Below are 19092 nucleotides of genomic sequence, written 5' to 3' on the forward strand. Positions count from 1 at the left end.
CAATACCCAAAAATGTTTGGAATTCATTGTAGATGGCATCACCTATACTCAGCCAGAAGATATAGCAAATCTGCTGGCTGACAAATTAATCTCAAATTTCACTTCCTAATCACCCTGGGTTCTTCCTCAAGAGATACCCTCCACCACTGCATCACCAATTATAACCAAAGAAAAGGTTGCCAGTGTGCTCTCTAAAGCTAAATATACGGCTTTAATAGGGCCTGATGATATACCTGGTTGTCTCTTGAACAGCTTAAGTCAGGACTTATCATGCCCATTAGGATCTCTATTTAACCACAGCCTCCAGACTAGCTTTGCCCCAGTAGAGAGAAGAATATCAACGGTCATCACTCTGAATAAAGGGGGACCATCTACTGACTTGGAAAATTAGACTCATAAGTTTGATTAGTCTTATATGTAAAGGCCAGAATAATCATGGACCTGATAAATAATGACATAGGAAACCACCAAACACTGGACCCAACCCAATTCAGCTTTGTCAAGGGCAGATCATTATCTGCTAGCATCATGCCTACTGAATCTGGTGGATTCCTTTGAGAAAGCCATTAAGGCCATGGATGAGTGTAAAACAATACACCTACCTTAGCCTGGCCAAGACAGTTGACTCTGAACAAGGAGAAAATTACAGTCAGCTGCCTGTCAGGTGCCAGGATCCACCACATAACGCATGCATTCAAGTCATTCCACAACAAGTACAAATATGACTCTATCATTGTCCATGTTGAAGTGAATGACTTGAGACGTACCTCCCTGGACTACATGAAAAGAGACATGGAAGAGCTCTCAGATCATGTGGCCCAGGCAGGTATGACCCTAGTCCTGAGTAGCATCCTGCCTTCGCCCAGAATGATACCACAGTATAAGGACAAAATGACTGACTTCAACACTTGGCTAAGCTTCTGGTGTCATTCAAAGGGGGTCCAGTATCTGTCTGCCTAGGATGACATGATCAACAAACCACGATGCTTTGCCAGAGATGGTCTGCACCTGTCACACCTGGGATTTAGGTTACTGGCTAAAGCTCTTGCCACCCCTATTGTGCCTTTTTTAGGCAAGGTTCAAAGGACAAAACCACCACCATAACAGATACAAGCATGCAAAATCTGAAGGTAATGCTACTCAATGCTAGAGGTCTAAACTTCAAAATGCACTCTCTCAAGGCACTCCTAAAAATGGAGAACATCGATATCTGTGAAGTAACTGAGACCTGGTTCAAGGCTCCAGAGAGCACCCCTGCAATACCAGGCTACAACTCTTACCACACTTTTCAGCCACCAAATCAAGACCGAAACACTTAAGATGGAGGAGTGCCCATATTCACCAATGATATTCACACCTCCAAGCTAGTTGTCCATCACAATGCATGTGAAATTCTCCAGGTGCAACTAACACTAGGTAAGACTGCAATCCAAATTGTAGCTTGCTACAGATCCCCACCATGCCCCAAGATTCTCAGTACACCTTTCTAAACATACTGGAAAATATTAAGATACAATCAAACACCCTAATACTGGGTGATTTCAACTACCCTGCCATTAACTGGTAAAACTACTCAAGTACCAACACCTTTTTCCAACGGTTCTTGGAATTCATAAATTCCAATGCCCTGGATCAACTAATCCATTGTCCCAACAGGGGCTCGAATATCCTAGACCTAGTCATTACCAACATTTGAATTTGAGATAGATGCTCCACAACAGTGGTCACCCCCTCATTGGTCAGGTCTGACCATAAGCTAATCATCCTTGACATCCGCAACCCCCCCCCCAAGTAAGGAAACCTCTGCAAAAAACTTCTCCAAAGCCAACTTCATGCTACTCATGTCAGAAGTGACTTACTTCATGACACCCATGCAGACGGGAGCTGAATGTTCGACTGCTGAATCCTACACTAAGGCACTGTATGAGCACATCCACTAATGCATGAATCGTGCCATCCCGAATAGAACCAAGATGCTCTCCTCCAAAGCCAATCTGGTGGTCCCCTGCCATAAACAAACTATACAACAGAAGGAAGAAACTGTTGCAAAAAAGAAGAAAATCCCAGGATGCAAAAAACTCCCTTACTAGCCTCAGTAAGAAGTTGAGATACCTCATAAAATCTTCCAAAGCTAGTTATGAAAATAAAATTGCCAAAGATTCCAAAGACAACCACAAGGCATTCTATAATTATGTCAAAAATCTAAATGGCAATGCTCATAACTGCTCTGAACTACAACAGAATGGCATTAACTATACTGATCCCAGGGATATTACCAATATCCTGGCAGATTGATTTATTGCCAACTTCACCCCCTCTCACCCCCTAAAGGGCCCATCTCAATACCAAAAGATTGCCAAATTCCAGAAATCATGGCCACACAGGTAGAAACCGCACTCTCCAAAGCTAAGAATACAGCATCCATGGGACCAGATGACATCCCGGGCTGTATACTACATGAACTACAAAATGAACTGGCACCTCACCTAAGTGTCATGTTTAATCATAGCCTCACCTCAGGCTTCGTGCCCACTGAGTGGAGCACAGCTACAGTTATTCCACTCCATGAGGGGGGATCCATCTTGGATCCCAGGAACTACCATCCCATCAGTTTGACGAGCCTGATCTGGAAGGGCATGGAACGCATTATCATGGAACTTATAAACAAAGACATTGGCAACCTTCAAGCACTGGACCTCACTCAGTTTGGGTTCGTGAAGGGCCGATCTTGTCTCCTGAACCTGATTGACTTCTTTGAATCAGTCCCCAGAGCTGTGGATGAGGGTAAGGCAGTCCACACAGCCTCTCTGGACCTTGTCAAGGCCTTTGACACCATCCCCCACTTTGGAATCATAGATAAACTTACTAAGCTGGGCATAAATCCCTATGTCACTCGATGGATTGCCAACTGGCTTACTGACAGAACCCAGATGGTAAAACTAGCCTACTCCAAACAGCTCCAGACAAGTGACAAGTGGAGTACCTCAGGGTTCAGTCCTGGGCTCGCTCTTGTTTGGCATCTACTTCTCTGAAGTACAGGCCAACACTAAGGGACTCTGGCTAACAAAGTTCGCAGATGACTGCAAACTGGGAGCCATTACTGAATCCCTACATGATGTGGATATTCTATAAAAGGGTCTTACAGAAGCAGATGCTTGGTGCCAGAGCCATGGGCTCAAGCTTAATGCCAAGAAATGTATAGTTATCCCCTGTGGGAAAAAAACATGTACCCATGAATTACCACATAGGTGGCAGTACACTAAACACCAAAAGTGTGATGAGAGATCTAGGGACACAGGTAGACAGTGGTCTCACCTTCAATAACCACATCACTACAACAGTCAGGAAATCCTTCTATGTGGCACACCTCATCATTAAGGGCTTTTCATCTAGAAAAAAGGAGGTCATTGTCCCACTGTACTCATCCCTCATTAGACACTTACAGCAGCTGAAGTGACATCAGTGGTTCCTAACAAAGAAAATACAGGGTGTAAACAACATGTCCTATGTGGGTAGACTAAAGCCCTATCCCTTTACTCTTTCTCCTATTGACTATTAAGGGGTGACTGATGCCTGACCTACAAGACACTCAGAAATCCAGCCCAGATGGAGCTGCTACACATTTGCAAATCAAACAGCATGATCGTAACTTGATCTAGGGATCTAAACTTAGTGACTCAAACAAAACATGCTGGAGAGACAGATACATGTCTCAGAGATTGCACCTTCTTTGGAATAGGCTTCCTATTCCCATTAAGCAGAACCCTTCCCTGGCCCTCTTCAAATGCAGTTTGGATCAATGGGTGGGAAATTGCAAATTTACACCTGGAGTAGCACCTGTGTTACTTATGGACAGAGGCAATCTGTAAGAAACTCAAAGAATAGGCACAAACCCATGCCATCCTTTTGCCCCTAGGGGTTATATATTAGGTAAAATTGGATTATACTGGTTAGGCTTGTGAATGCTCTTAAGCAGCCATTAATCTAGTAGTCTCCTATCAACATATGAACCTATAAGACTGGCTAAAAGCAGGATTACAGTGAGCTGTCTTTCAGGAGCCAAAACAGCTGACACTTCAAGGGTCCTGTTGATCCTTAAACCAGACAATATTGATTATGAGATGGTGACGGTCTATGTTAGGGTAAACAACCTTGTGAACAAAACTCAGAGTGATATGCAGAGAAACAGGACAAGACAGTGCTCTACATGCATGTCACAAATGCAGGAAAGACCCTGGAATTAAGTGGAATCCTTCATTCACCAAGAATAATGCCAAGGTATAAAGTAAAGGTTTGAACAATTGATTCAGTATTTCCTGTCATTCTAAAATGGATCCAGTATGTGTCAACTTGGGATGAGATGCTTGACAACTGTGGTCATTTTGTCAGGGAAAGATGGCACCTCTCATTCCAAGGCTTCTGCATGCTGGTTAAACCTCTTGTTGTCCTCATTGTGCCTTTTATGGCTGAGTCCAACTAAAGGAACTTCCAACCTAATTATCAAAACAAGCTAAACACTGGACCAAATTTTAGTGGACCTACTCAATACTAGAATTCTGAACAACACATTTCTGGACCTTGAGGCTCTCCTTCAATTGGAGCACATCCATGTCTGTGTGTGTGTGTTGTTACAGAAACCTGGTTTAAGTGCTCAGTGCCCTTCATTACCTGGATTTGGAGCCTGGCACTCATTTAGAAGTGATAGAAATGGTGTGGTGAATCACATTTTGTTATAGACCACATTACTTCCAGGGAAACACCTACAGACTCACAAGGGAAAATGATAGAGATTCAAATTTTACTAAATACGATAAACTATCCAGCTCACTGCATGCTATAGGACCCATTCTTTGTCTTCTGAAAACCATATGGCTTCCATGCCACACATTTGAGAGTGTTCAATTTCAATCCTGTACCATCTTTGGCAGACAAGTGCAATTCTTTGCTAAATGTCACTCCTATTTACAGTTTAAGAGTGCTTCTGTTATATTTTTGCATTATTTGCTGTGTTTCTGCTCTTTAAATCATTTTTAGGCAGGGTTCAAATAAATTCACCACCATAACAGGAACAGGCAAGCAAAAACTGAGGGTAATGCTACTCAATGCTAGAAGTCTAAATCTCAAAATGCACTCATTTGAGGCACTCCTTAAAATGGAGAACATCAATATCTGTGCAGTGACTGAGACCTGGTTCAAGGCTCCAAAGAGCACCCCTGCACTACCAGGCTATAACTCATAGCACACTTTTTGACCATGTAGCCTGGACTGAAACACCAAAGGCGGAGGTGTGTTCATATTCATTAAGGATATCCACACCTCCAGGCTAGTTGCTCAGCATAATGCATCCGAGGTTATCCAAGTGCAACCAACTCTGGGCAAAACTGCAATCCAAATTGTAGCTTGCTACAGATCCCCCACCATGCCCCAGGATTCCCACTCCTCTTTTCTTGATGCACTGGAAAATATTAGGGTTCAACCAAACACCCTAATAATGGGCAACTTCAACTACCCCACCATTAACTAGGAAAACTACTCGTGTACCAACTCTTTAGCTCAACGCTTTCTGGAATTCATAAACTCCAATTCCCTAGATCAACTTATCCACACCCCCACCAGGGGCAACAATATCCTAGACCTAGACATTACCAATATGAGTGACCGGTGTTCCACACCTGAAGTCACCTCCTCGTTGGTCCGATCCGACCATAAGCTTATCACCCTTAATATCCACATCCCACCCCCACCCCCATTAAGGAAACTGCAGTAAAAAATTTCTCCAAAGCCATCTTCATGCTTCTTAAGACAGAAGTGGTAAACTTCATGACACCCATGCAGATGGACAATACAGTTACAATTGCTGACTCCTACACAAATGCACTCTATAAGCACTCACACGAGTGAATGGAGCATGCTATCCCAAACAGAACCAAGATGTTATCCTCCAAAAAAAGGAAGCCAATCTGGTGGTCCCCTGCCATAAACAAACTGCACAACAGAAGGACGAAACTGTTGCAAAAGAGAGTAAAATCTCATGAGGGGAGGAGTTCCCTGGTCAGCCTCAGTAAGAAGCTGAGGTCCCTTATAAGATCCTCCAAAGCTAGCTATGAAAACAAAATCACCACTAAATCCAAGGACAACCACAAAGCATCCTATAGCTATGTCAAGAATCTAGATGGCAACACCCAGATCTGCTCTAAGTTACAGCACAAAGGCACAGAAATTACAGAACCAACTGATATTGCCAACATCCTGGCAGATCATTTCAGTGCTAACTTTACCCCCCTCTCACCCCCTAATGGGCCCATATCTATACAGGAAGAATGCAAAATCCCTGTAATTACAACTACGCAGGTAAAAGCTGCACTCTCTAAAGCCAAAAACACAGCATCCATGAGACAGGACAACATCCTAGGCTGCGTTTTACATGAACTGGCTCCCCACTTAAGCACTATGTTCAATAATAGCCTCGCATCAGGCTTTGCACCCACTGAACAGCGCACAGCAACAGTTATCCTGCTCCACAAAGGAGGAGCCACCACTGATCCCGGGAACTATCAACCTATTAGCCTGATGAGCCTGGTCTGCAAGGCCATGCAATGTATCATCATGGACCTCAAAAACAAAGACATTGGTAACCTCCAAACTCTGGATCCCACCCAGTTCGGGTTTGTGAAAGGCAGATCATGCCTCCTGAACCTGATCGACTTCTTTGAGGCAGTCACCAAAGCCGTGGATGAGGGTAAGGTGGTTCACACAGTCTATCTTGACCTCGCCAAAGCTTTCGACACCATCCTCCATTCTGGAATTATAGCTAAACTCACTAAACTAGGTATAAATCCCTACATCACAAGATGGGTTGCCAACTGGCTCACTGACAGAACCCACACTGTAAAAGTTGCAGACTCCAAATCTGACTTCAAAGCAGTGACAAGTGGAGTACCACAGGATTTCATCCTGGGACCTCTCCTGTTTAGTATCTACTTCTCTGAAGTACAGGCTAACACAGAAGGCCTCTGGCTAATGAACTTCACAGATAACTGCAAACTAGGAGCCACAGTCAAGTCCCCAAATGATGTGGACATCCTACAGAAGGGCCTCACTGAGACAGATGCCTGGTGTCAGAGCCATGGCCTCAAGCTCAATGCCAAAAAGTGCAGTGTCATTCCCTTTGGTAAAAACTCTGTACCCATGAACTACCACATAGGCAGCAATCTACTTAACACAGAATGCATGATAAGAGACCTTGGGACCCAGGTGGACAGTAGTCTGTCCTTTGATAGTCACATCGCCACAGTAGTCAGGAAGTCCTTCTACGTGGCACACCTCATCATAAAAGGGTTCTCATTCAGGAAAAAAGAGGTCATTGTTCCCCTCTACTCATCACTCATTAGCCCCATTATAGAGTACAATGCCCCATTTGGTATGTACCTCACAAGACATCTGCAGCAGCTGGAAAGGCCACAGAAGTACCTCACAAAGAGGATTACTGGCCTCAAACAAATGCCCTACACTGACCGCCTCAAAAAAAACTCCAGCTTTACTCCGTAGCATATCGCCTACTCCGAGGTGATCTCTGCCTAACATATAAAGCTATGTCAAACCCAGAGCTGTTGGACATGCTACACCTAAAGAAATCCCAATCCCTCCAAGCTACACAATCTAGGGACCTAAACCTTGTCACCACAATAAACAGGACACGCTGGAGGGATAGATTCCTGTCCCAGAGACTTCCTATACTCTGGAACAAGCTACCCATCTATGTCAAGCACAGTTCTTCATTAGCACTCTTCAAGAAAAATCTTGATGAGTAGATGGGAAATAGGAAATACACCCCAGTGGTCACTTCTGTGTCTCTGCTGGACAGTGGCACAGGAAAATAACTTTCTTGGGTGGCATACGCTATGGAACCTTGCTGGCTAGGCTTATGTAGGCCCTTGGGCTGATAGCCTAGTACCTACCTATGAACCTATAAAGTGCCCCTGCAATCTACTGTCATCTATTGCTGATTTCTATGCTTTGTGAGCATTCTTTAGGCAGTGATTAATTGTATTTGCTTGGTGGTTACTATATTCCTGCACCATTTACTAAAACAGAGTTGATTTTAAAGTAAGAAGGATTAGGTTTGCAATCTAGTGACAGTGAAGAGTTGTTAGGTGGACAGCAGATAGGCTTAGGGACAGAATTCATATGGTCAGGGTGGGAGATTCATGCTCTGAGATCATGAAGGTGAACAATGGAGTCCCTCAGGCATTGTTGTTGAGACCTCAACAACTCGATATCTATTTCTCAGATCTCCATATCAAATGAAAACTACTACCTTGTACATCTCATAGTAAAAGACATTCCTCTTTAATCAAAGGAAGTCCTTACCTCCTTGTACTCTGCACAGATTAAGCCTATCATGGAGTACAATACCCCCTTTGGGATGTACCTCACAAAGCATATCAAGAAAAGGGAAAGACCACAGAGGATCCTAACTAAAAGATTAAGTGCTAGAAGACCTGAGCTACCAAAAGAGACAAAATATCTCTTTACTCAGCATCATATAGACTCCTTAAAGATGACCCATGCCTTGCATATAGAGCAATAAGGGATCCAGTAGTCTAAGAACTACTCATATTGAGAGTAAAGTCTGCAGAAATGCAGCTATGAGAAGATGATAGCTCTCTAAAGTAGACGGCTGAACAGCTATCTAGGTACACATAATTCCAAATATCTAATCCCAACTATCCCAAACTACCCCAACCCCCTCTCCCAATTATTTTATTCTTCCCATCTAAGCTACTCTACTCTTACTGTAATCACTCTTATTGTTCTTTGCTCTTCAGACCTTCTTTATATCTTGCCTCTTTTACAGAATCAGAGATATACACCTTTATGAATATTCCTTTCTTTTAGCTCCTTATGTAGTAAATGCTGACTACAGATATAAAATGCCTGGCATTCATGTGCATACATTTATTCTGCTTGTAATGTGAATTACATTGCATGTCATTTTGCATTAGAATCTCAACAATATAAAATATACTCTAAATATGATTTGCATATCATATTCAACCTCTCTAATGTTAAACTTCTTGTTTTATAAATTCTCATTGTGAACTGTTAATGTATTTCTTGCAGTCTGCTAAAAACAGGCTTCAGATCAGTTGAACTATCCCATTTAACAAAGTAAAATAAATTAATAATAAATACAATAAGTGACTGAAAACATTCAGCTCCCCCAAAATGTTAAAACATGCTTTGATTTCATTGACATTACAATCATACGTGGAAATGATAGCTGCAAACTATACATACTTATCAACTATTTTGTACTGCATGTCATCAGACAAATGCATATAGACAAACACAGAAGCACATATATGAGCAGGCACACATGCGCGCGCACACACACACACACACACACACACACACACACACACACACATTTTGTATATTTATTTAAGGTCTAGCACTACTCAAAATGTCAGTTTTTCCAAATGAGAATTCATGACTTCACCCATACCACCACTGGTTGTGCTATGTATGCAGATCAGAATATATGTAGCTTCATTTACTCAACACTTGGATGGACTGCTTCTTATAGTTCCACTATTACATAATAATATTTGTTGCTTTTATATTTCTTCAGATATTTTAAAATAGCTGATATGGCATTAACTTTACCATCTAAGTTATAAATTCTGAATGCCCAGAGGTATGAACTCATTAATATAATTAATGATAAGTAGTATTGAATGTTTATCATATCACACATTCCTTGAGAACAAATAAAAAAGTGAACATCCCACTACTGTTGACTTCAACCTAGAGATAAACGGGAAAGACTTTTCATATCGTACTTAAAGCTGCCATCTTTGGCTTCAAACAGGTAATGCATAGCCTTGGTATTTCAGTCTAAGCAGTACCTTGGTGGAGGTTATTGTACATGCATAGTGGGTTCTTCTGCAGAGGTCATCAGTAATATTAAAGGATAAACAGCCTGAAGCCTCTGATCTGATGCCACAAGTTTTGTAAAATGGTGCCAGTAAAAATAAATGAGTCTTTTGATTTTTATATGTATAGATACTTAATCCCTTTTATTCATTTTCTCATTTTCTTGTTAATTTTAGGTAATACCTGTACCCAGTCTGCCAACTTATACGAGCCATTTGATGATGTATTGCACAAAAACTATTTTCATCTCACTACTACATGGTAGGTCAGTGAGTGTCATTATTTTGCCAATAATTTACAGGGACAATAACATTTACCTAAATGTCCCCATACAGTACAAATCTACATGAAATTCCTGCTGCCTGTGTGCTAACATTACTAGAAGTCTATATTCAATTCAGTTTTTAACCTTTCTTTTGTTTTGCATTACAACAACAATAAATACAGAAATCAACAATTTCTAAACATAGTCAACAAAGACAGAATTTCAAATTTTCACGTTGGTTCTTATCCACTGGTTCATGCATTATTCAAATTATGATCCCCATTAGTGATTATGCATACCCTTTTGATCATTGTTCCCTTTTGTTTTTGTATTTTATTCCAGTGTTGAACCTTCTGACAAATGAATACCTGATTTGCAATATATTCATTATCAAGATAAGGCTGATGACCCAGTAAGTTTCAAACTGTACAAACATAATTAGAGACAGAGAAAATTATACAATTCAAAACAGAGAAATAACTCATCTCACGCAATCTCATTCTACTGAAATCTTTGTTTAATTGTGAATAATCTAGCTCCAGCAGATACAGAATATGCTAGAAAGAGTTTTGTCATAGTGCAGCTAAAAGAGGTGCAAATGGCAATATTCCATTATAAAAGCAATGATTATCTAGGAAGAGCCCTTGAATAGCTGTAGTTATGGAAGAACAACCATTTCCAGTAATAATACTAATAAATACGCTGCATGTATTAATGTATACACATGTTGGGCAGCCTTGATGTGACTTCCTGAGGTAGAAACAGTTTGTCATCGGATGACTAGTTGTGGGCATAGTCAGTTTTATTATGTATACCGTATAACATGTTCGCTTTATGCTCACATCGGTAACAATTATATTAAAGGTAATAAGGGAATACATCTATAGTAATATATCCTGAATGTTGTGCTTTCAAAGGCATGCTCCAGAAAGTGCTACACAGAATGCTAGCTTACCAATCCTCCTTTGTTCTCAGAACTGTACTGTATATCACAATGTTCATCTGTTTACTAGATGGCAGTAGTCTTTTTAAGAGCATATATATTTGCAGATTTCTGTAAAGATATGCAGTATACTTTTCCTTTGGCGTAAAGAAAGCTAAATACTGCTCTGATTAAATGCTCAATCCAAGCACTCAGTTTTACAACATAACCTGTGGATATTGACCACTACTGGTCCGATTCCAGTTTGGAGCACTTAACCTGCAGTACATTTGCCTAGCTGGACCTTGACAATGCCTTTACTATGAAGCTTCAGATACTGATAAAACTCTGTTGGCATTGCATGAAAACCTGGCTTGGGAGATTGGTCATCGTAATAATGATGATTAATCTTTTTTCCTTCTGTTGTCCTTGAGAAAGGCCAAAATCCATACAGCCTTATATCTTCACACAGCTCTAGTGCAACACTCACTAACATAAAGCCAGAAGACAGGCGGTAGGCTTTAATGCCCTGGGATCTCCAGAACTTGGCAAGGTTCCTCAAATAGTTAGGATGGAAAAATATTGGCTTTTGATCTGCCTGGACATGTTCCATAATGTGGTACACTTTAAAAGAAACCGCAGTATTGCTTCTGTAGGAAAATGCTGGCAGAAGAAGAAAAGCCTTTCCATAGCTTGAAACTCTGTTCAGAAAGGGTTCTATTTTTTCAGTCAGCTTGTCATATCTGCAAAACATGTATTAAAAAGAAACGTTTATACATACAATGGAACATTTCACAAATTAAACAAATAAATGACGTGTATTACTATTTTGGTGTTATTTTTTGTTTGTTATTTTTAAGCATCACATAGGAGCATGCCTTCACCTGCCATAACTGAGGAACGGAGCTAAATAATATATCTAATGCGGCTGTTAGGATCACCAGGAAAAGCACATGATATTAATTAATTAATTAATTAACTGAATTACACAGTGAAGGAGAGACAGTGAATGAACAGAAATTTTGCGCTATTTTGGCCTACTAAACATTTAATGATTAGTTGTGCAAAACATACTTGAGTCAGACATATATGGAACACATGGAGATATGAATGTAAGTTTAACACTTCAGTCAATTTAACAGAAAAAAGAGAGAGATGCATATCTGAAGCAATGTCAAAACTCTGGAACAAACTTATTCTGGAAGTAAGTATCACAAATGACCCAATACTAAGCTAAAACTAGATGTATGGGTATGTGGCAGAGCTTATAAATTGTAAGTAGATAGTGTTCTTTGATGGTTTCAGGGCCTAAGTAATGGATTTTGCAAAGAAGGAAACTTAACTATGACTTCATTTTCAGCACTGAGAAAAACAAGTGCACTTTTCTGATGCACATATAGACCAGAATTCATAGTAAACTGCATTGCACTGTTGAGCTAATTTGTGAGATAGTTCTGAAAACGTATTTATAGTCATGCAAATTCCCTAAAGGGCACCATCTCATTACTTGAGAATTTGGATTATCATAACTGCTCCACTGTGCAGCTGGAAAATCATTCCAGGACACATACACACACACACACACACACACACACACACACACACACACACACACACACACACACACACACACACACACACACACACACGCACACACACTACAATCCCCGAGATTCATTAAATACCGTGCAGGAATAGTGCTATTCCAGCATGGAGCAGATTGTGTCCATTCGGCACAGCAGCGCACCTTGCATATTCATGGAGGCATGCTGCTGAATAATCTGCATGGGCACGATCTGTAAACGAGTGCAGGAGGCATGTCCAAGCATTGCTAGCACAGTAAACATGCCCCCTGCACTCAGGAAATGCCGTACAGCATTTTGAAAACAAATAGTGTCCGCAGACACTGTTAGCATACCCCCAACTCACCAGATATCTGCAGAATGTCCAGATTTGTGCCTCATATGTCAGGTATGTTCCCCTTACTGTCCTGGCAAAGAGTTGAGGCTCAAAGTCATTAAATAATGACAAACATTTAAGTGTAAGACTCCACATCCTGACAAACATTTAAGTGTAAGGCTCCACATCCTTCAAGTAAGTCATGCTAATGCAAAACCTATTATTCATCAACTTCCTAAATTTGTAAGAGCAATATTTAAAATCTGTCCTCTTTGCCCCCCCCCCCCCACCATCATGTTAGGCTTCGTCCAGATTGTATACTGTAAGAGATGATGAGGTATGACTGTTAGCTATGCACACATCCCTTCTTCTTCTTTCAGCTTTTTCCTGTTAGGGGTCACCACAGCGGATCACCTATCCGCTCATGATTGGCAGTGGAGTTTCACAGTCTCTAGTTGCCAGCCCAGCATCCAGCCTTCCACAGAAAGCACTATGCACACATCCCTAAACTAAGAAAAATAAAACAAATAAATATTTTATTTTTTCCCATCCCCACTAAAGTTTAAGCGTAGCTGAGAAGGTGTGTGCGTTGTGCAGCTGTGTATAGCATAACTTAAACATCCGAAGGAGATTAATAGAAATATACAGCCAAAACTCTCAAAGTGAAATAGTGTAGTGGTTAGAGCTTTTGCTTAGCATGCAGTCATTCACAGTTCGAGCCCCAGTGCAATCCACTCATTTTTATATGTGAAAACAGCATGAACAGTATCTTTTTTATAAATAGGTAGTGAATAATATATATTTGTTAACCAAGGTAGTGTAGCAGGTCTAAATGTGAGGTGTCAATATAGTACAGATGTGAAACCCCCATATAAACACAAGTGTCCCATACAGTATAGCCACAAAAGAATATAATGTAATGAAAGCACATAGGGGGATGTTATGGAAGGGAAACATACATATCATAAGATGTCATTAAGAAGGAATCAACCCCACAATCCTGATAGCCCATAAAATGAAAGGTGAAAGCTAAATTATGCTCAGCTATGTTTAGCCGGTGTAAAAATTGCTTAAATTTGAATGCTTAGCAATAATTAGCATAGCTAAGTGGATTTGCACACTGGTAAGCAGTGCTTAGCATCTACCCCTTTAAGTAATACTTATCTGGGCTAAGCGGGTTTGCCCGTCGCTTAGCTTAGCTCAGCATATTCAAAATCATCCAATCACAGCAATGGGTGGGAAATCAGCCCTATTTAAATCTTGCAGGTGGGAATACAGCCTATAACCAGTTGTAGCTGATCACTGCAAGCACTATGGCTGGCATTGGTGAGGGTGTGCACTTTTATGCACAGCGTTGGGGCATTCAGGAGTCCAGGGTCATGGTTGGACTCCTTGTAAAAAAACATGAAGGATGACTGCTGCAGGACCAGTACCAGGGCTCTCAATGCAAAGCAGAGGCCTGGGACCGTCTTGCACATGACCTCACCAGTGCTACTGGTATCCCTCGGACTGGTGAGCAGGTCAGGCACCATTACACTGACCTGAAGCATAGGAAGAGAGATCTCTTGGACCAGTGGATCCAAAACGCACAGGCACGGAATGTCCCTGAAGTGTGCAAATATCAGTATCAATTAGTGTTCTGCAAAGTCCAGCCTGAGTATGTAATCAATAGGTATACATAAATGTTTATTTATCTCCTGTACAGCTGCAGTTGAGAGGGCTGCAAATATTGACGCACATGCCAGCAGGCTGCTAAGGCTGCACCGGGAGTCTGGTGAGTAAATATCTAGCTTGCATTATTCAGGGTAAATAAATAGAAAGTAGTAGATTGTCAACAACTAGTAGGTAAACTGTGTTCTGTGTGCAATGAATAAAGGACTGTCATTAGGTGAATAAAGGTCTCTGTAATATTTAATAAAAATAAAAAAACCAGACTGTTGTGTTTACTTTGTCATGTTGCAGTAGGAATATAAATGTGTACAAGTTCTGCATAGTTATGTGTTTCTGGTAGAAAGTAACTGTTTCATGCAACTATTATTGAAAACCTAACACATATATGTTGTCTGAAATTATTTATTTTATTTTACATTTGTTAACCGGGAAAGTCCGACTGGATACATATCCATTTTCAGCGGAGGCCCGGGGAGAAAAGCTCCACATTACGAAAAATTTAGTAACAATTAAAAATGTAGGTTACAAAGATATCTAAGATTTAACAATAAAATCTATTTACGAAAGTTTAGTAACAATTTAAAAAAATGCAAGTTACAAAGATCTCTAGAAATTTAACAATAGGTCAAAGACAAAAATCATATAAAGGTTACATATAGATAGGAAATAAAAAAAACATTGTTACTGATGCAGTATATATACAGGGAAAACAATCTTTTAAAAGAGGTGTGTCTATAAGATAAGCATTTTCAGTTAGAAAGTAAGGAAGATGAATAAAAGAAGGTAGTTTAGGTTGGAAGGAATTTAATTAGTGTGGGCAGAAGAATAAGTTATAGTGGGAGAGGAGGGTAAACACATGTGTGAGCTAAGTTTGGTTTAATAGTTTCTTGGTGTGTTTTGGGTGCAAATGTGCAGTACAGTTGTCATTACCTAGGGTATTTGTCTAACTACACGGTCAGATTGTGCAAACCAGACAGTACTAGGGAGAAAAAAGTCATGCACAAATCAGCAGTTCCTCAGTACCTCATTGTGATGAAACACAGCTGTGGTTTATCTTTTTGCACAAACAGGCACGGTTCGAATCCTGGCAGTGGTAGTATGCTGAATGCATATTGTCAAACAAGAATATGTAAATGTTTGTATAAACAGTCAGGCAGTATTAACATAAATTACCTCCACAGATCTGCAAGGTAAGGAAATGTTTATAATAGCTGTAAGAAGGCTTTACCAACACAATCTGTGTTCAGCATATCCACTGTCCAACCCCAAGGGTGCAAATGACAGCAAGATAAGTACATACACCAAGCATTTTGTTCCGATACATGTCCCTCTAGTGTCACAATGTCATGGCTAATGGTCACTGCTGATAATAACCATGGAGACAGATACAAACCCCAGTGGAGTATGTCAGTACCACACCTCCCAAGCATGAGTGCCGGCACTCCTGTCAGTGTCACATATGTAACTGTGAAGATGTGAATGTGTGTAGAAACAGTCAGGTAGTGTTAACACATATTTCTTCAACAAGTCTGCCAGGTAAGGAAATGTGTCTATTAGCTGTAAGAAGGATTAACCAATACACTGTGTACAACAATCCCACTGTCCATCCCAACTCCATAGGTAGATATACAGTAAGGTCAGCTATGGAGAGTAATGAGTAGAGTAATGATCTGTACAGTTGCTGAAAATTGAAGTCTAGGCAGTTGTTAATTGACCTCTAGCTCTCTCCCCCACCCTATCTGCACCAATACTTCATACACATTAAATGGGTTTGTTCATCTCCAAACCTACTGTTGGGACATATGTCTTGTTGTTATACAAATATTGAACTGTTTGAATTTTAATGTTCCCTATTCAAATACTATCATTGGTGGCCTGTTGCTATTAATGTAACTTGCATGCTGTTATAATGCTTACTGTGGTTCCATATATATATATATATATATATATATATATATATATATATATATATATATATATATATATATATGTCTTATGTTTCCTATGCAACTATTTCAATCCTGTTTTATAGGGTCAACTGGAACACCCATGCATGCTGTTATAACTAATCCTGAAATTTGTTGTTCTTGACTAACCACCATATTTTTTTAAACTGAAACACCATAGCATGTCTGGAAGGCAGATCCTGGTGGAGTCACCTGTCCTGCCTCTTCTGGCTGTGGCACTGGGCTCCAGCACATCTGGGACCCAACACAGACCTCCCTCTTCCATTGGTCTTGCACCACCTTCGGGTGGAACCATCTCAGGGGATGGAGCTTGTCCCCCCTGGAAGCGGGCGCGGAGAAGAGACCATCACCCACAGTCAGGTCTAGGTATTAGTGTGCAGCATCCTCTGTTCAGAGTACGGTGATCAGCTGCACCAGCGTGAGGGCTGCCTGGTGCTTCTTGAGGGCCAGCCTGCCCATCCTGCACAGCCCACAGCACAGCCACCTTCAGGGCCTTGAAGGTTCAATGGTGACTGCCCATGAGTGGGGACCTCAGTCCCACTGTAACTGTATGGGGGCTCATGTGCATCTGATTCCCAACCACCCTCCCCATCCATGGTGTTTACCCCCCCCCCACATGTGTCGTATACCACCAGTGTCAGATGTCTTGTCTGTCTTGTCTGTCTTCCTACCCAACTTACCTCTCCAAATGTACCCACTATCCTTCCCCAACATCCCACTTTCACATTATAAAAAAGAAAAAAAAGGGCAATCTGTTCCTTCCCCAATAAATGTCGCCCCATACATAGCTGTCCATTTTGCACACATGTCCACTGGACACATGAAATCTTGTCTAATTAGCTTAACAACACATTACTGTTGTCCTCACCCCTCTATTAGGAGTTTGAGTGTCTAAATTCACCTCCAAATTCTGCACAGCTTTTGCTGTATCAGAAATTGACAGCTATGGACCTTCCCTTCAGCCTTCCTGCACATCCCTAGCTATCTTTCATATTGTTTTTCCCTCGGCATGACCCTTTTTTCACCACTTTCTTATCACCCATTTTTACTTTTCCTTTAAAGAAATAATGGTGGGAGTAAGTGGGAATAAGCTGCCATAAACAGCAGTAAGCCTCCATAAGCAGCAGTAAGCAGCAGTAAGTGAGTTTACACATTGCTAAGTGATGCCTACACAGATTAAGCAGTTTTCCATTTAACTGTGTGTTGTCATCGCTTACCATGATGCAAGCCTGCACAAACCAGCTTACAACTGCATAAAACTGCCTTAATCACCCTGTCTCCATCAGTCACTGTTCTGCCCAGCAACAAAATAACCAGCCCTGCCAAGACTTGAACCCAGGACCATGTAAACCATAGCCAGAGAAATGTACCACTACACCATCTGAGCTATAAAAATTAGCACAGTTTTTTTTTTCAAATATATCATTCAGTACAGGCATAGAATAGTAGGGAACAAACACTGGAATCAGTCATGTTTAGTATATATAAATATACACATACAGTTGTGTATAGTGATAGATAAACATGAAAAAGTATATACATCAGACATATGGAGCTATACATTTAAAACAAATACATACAGAATATATACACATATATTGTTATATAAATATATGTATAGATATCAGAAAAGGAATATATATATATATATATAGGTTCATAGGTAGGTACTAGGCTATCGCCCAAGGGCCTAAGTAAGCCTGGCCAACAAGGTTCCCTGGCTTATGCCACCCAAGAAAGTTAATTTCCTGTGCCCCTGTTGAGCACAGCCACAGAGATGATCCCCGGGGTGTATTTCCTATTTCCTATCCACTAAACAAGATTTTTCTTGAAGAGTGCTAATGAGGAACTTTGCTTGACATAGATGGGTAGCTTGTTCCAGAGTATAGGAATATATATAAAACCTCTCCACCTCTTACTGCAAGAATACTGGGCAAAGGCTGTCAAAATGGGGGGACAATAGGCCAAGACCAGGGACATTTTTGGCTCAGTCAGATACCCCTGGTTAACAAATGTAAAATAAAATAAAATAAAATAAAAAATGTACATACTGCAGTTATAAATGTAGAATGTTGCTACAGTAACAGGGTTTGTGTCAGCATACATGTTCAGAAGGATGTGAGTTCTGAAACTGAAATGTATGTCATCATTTACTGTCAGAAATCCTCAAATCCTCACAGTGTTTTACCACAGAAATGAATATAATGATATTGTGGAATAAACCAGAAATATGAGCAATAAACCCAGACAGTCTGAAACAATCTGGCCAGTTGAGAGGTATGCTCAGAACTCCTTAGTGCAACAAATCTGGACCAAGCCTAACAAAGGGGGGGGGGGTACAGCCATAAAACTGGGAACATATCCTAAATGTTGCAGTAGATAAGGTGACACAGTTGATGCAGTAACACCCTCCTGTCTGTTGTAACATA

General features: G+C 40.7%; 1 protein-coding gene across 2 annotated transcripts in view; it reads right to left on the minus strand.

The window, feature by feature from the left end:
• Positions 1 to 10703: 10703 nt before the first annotated feature.
• Positions 10704 to 19092, minus strand: part of ST8SIA6 (ST8 alpha-N-acetyl-neuraminide alpha-2,8-sialyltransferase 6) — a 1083972-nt gene continuing 1075583 nt past the window's right edge. For both annotated transcript variants that reach the window (XM_044067540.1, XM_044067539.1), the window contains one exon: positions 10704 to 11869. In XM_044067540.1, coding sequence (XP_043923475.1) covers positions 11401 to 11869 — 469 coding nt within the window. In that variant the 3' untranslated portion in view covers positions 10704 to 11400. The remainder of the gene's footprint in view (positions 11870 to 19092) is intronic.

This window comes from Protopterus annectens, chromosome 3.part1, assembly GCF_019279795.1.
Source record: "Protopterus annectens isolate FY-2018-M chromosome 3.part1, PAN1.0, whole genome shotgun sequence".
Lineage (NCBI taxonomy): Eukaryota > Metazoa > Chordata > Ceratodontiformes > Protopteridae > Protopterus > Protopterus annectens.